General features: G+C 69.0%; 1 protein-coding gene across 1 annotated transcript in view; it reads left to right on the forward strand.

Moving 5' to 3' along the window:
• The first annotated feature begins 299 nt into the window (after positions 1 to 299).
• ATP5F1D (ATP synthase F1 subunit delta) overlaps positions 300 to 942 on the forward strand; it is a 6,984-nt gene continuing 6,341 nt past the window's right edge. Inside the window, exon 1 of the mRNA XM_085311437.1 lies at positions 300 to 338. Within this exon, the coding sequence (XP_085167563.1) occupies positions 300 to 338 (39 nt within the window). The remainder of the gene's footprint in view (positions 339 to 942) is intronic.

The raw sequence follows: 942 nt of genomic DNA on the forward strand, positions 1-942 counted from the left end.
TCCCTGCTCCCGGCACAGCTGTGGCAGCCCCCTGCCCGGCCCCGGCGAGGGGTGATGTGGGGCCAAGACAAAGGCAGGGACGTGGGGTAGAGTGTGGGGGGGGTGCAGGGCAGGGACAGGGAACAGGAGGCGGCTTGGGGTTGGAGCAGGATGTGGGGCAGGGATGAGGGGCAGGGATGCAGGAGAGGATGCAGACAGGAGRGATGTGGGAGGCAGGGATGCAGGGAGGGGGCAGAGCTGGAATGATGTGGGGCAGAGATGCAGAGGGGAGGCAGACAAGGAGAATCTGTGGGGCAGGGATGGAGGAGAGGATGCGGCGCAGAGGTGATGTGGGGCAGGTATGCAGCTGGCGGCACAGACTGGAGGATGTGGGGCAGGGATGCAAGGGAGAAGGCAGAGCAGGAGATACGGGGCAGTGATGCAGAGCACGATGATGTGGGGCAGGGATGCAGGGGGGAAGGTAGAGTGGGAGATGTGGGGCAGTGATGCAGAGCAGGATGATGTGGGGCAGGGATGAGCCGGGGGCACAGATGCAGGGCAGGGATGTGGGGCAGGGACGCAGAGCAGGAGGATGCGTGGGGCAGGGATGAGCCGGGGGCACGGACACAGGGCAGGGATGTGGGGCAGGGACGCAGAGCAGGAGGACGTGTGGGGCAGGGATGAGCCAGGGGCACGGACGCAGGGCAGGGATGTGGGGCAGGAACGCAGAGCAGGAGGACGTGTGGGGCAGGGATGAGCCGGGGGCACGGACGCAGGGCAGGGATGTGGGGCAGGGACGCAGAGCAGGGGGATATGTGGGGCAGGGATGAGCCAGGGGCACGGACGCAGGGCAGGGATGTGGGGCAGGAACGCAGAGCATGGGGGACGCGTGGGGTGGCCAAGGGAGGCCCCGGCGCCGGTGGGGCCGTGGGGCCGGGCCGGGGCGCGGCGGGTCCCGGCGGC

This window comes from Rhea americana, unplaced genomic scaffold, assembly GCF_003343005.1.
Source record: "Rhea americana isolate MKP2758 unplaced genomic scaffold, rheAme1 scaffold_341, whole genome shotgun sequence".
In the NCBI taxonomy this organism is placed as follows: domain Eukaryota; kingdom Metazoa; phylum Chordata; class Aves; order Rheiformes; family Rheidae; genus Rhea; species Rhea americana.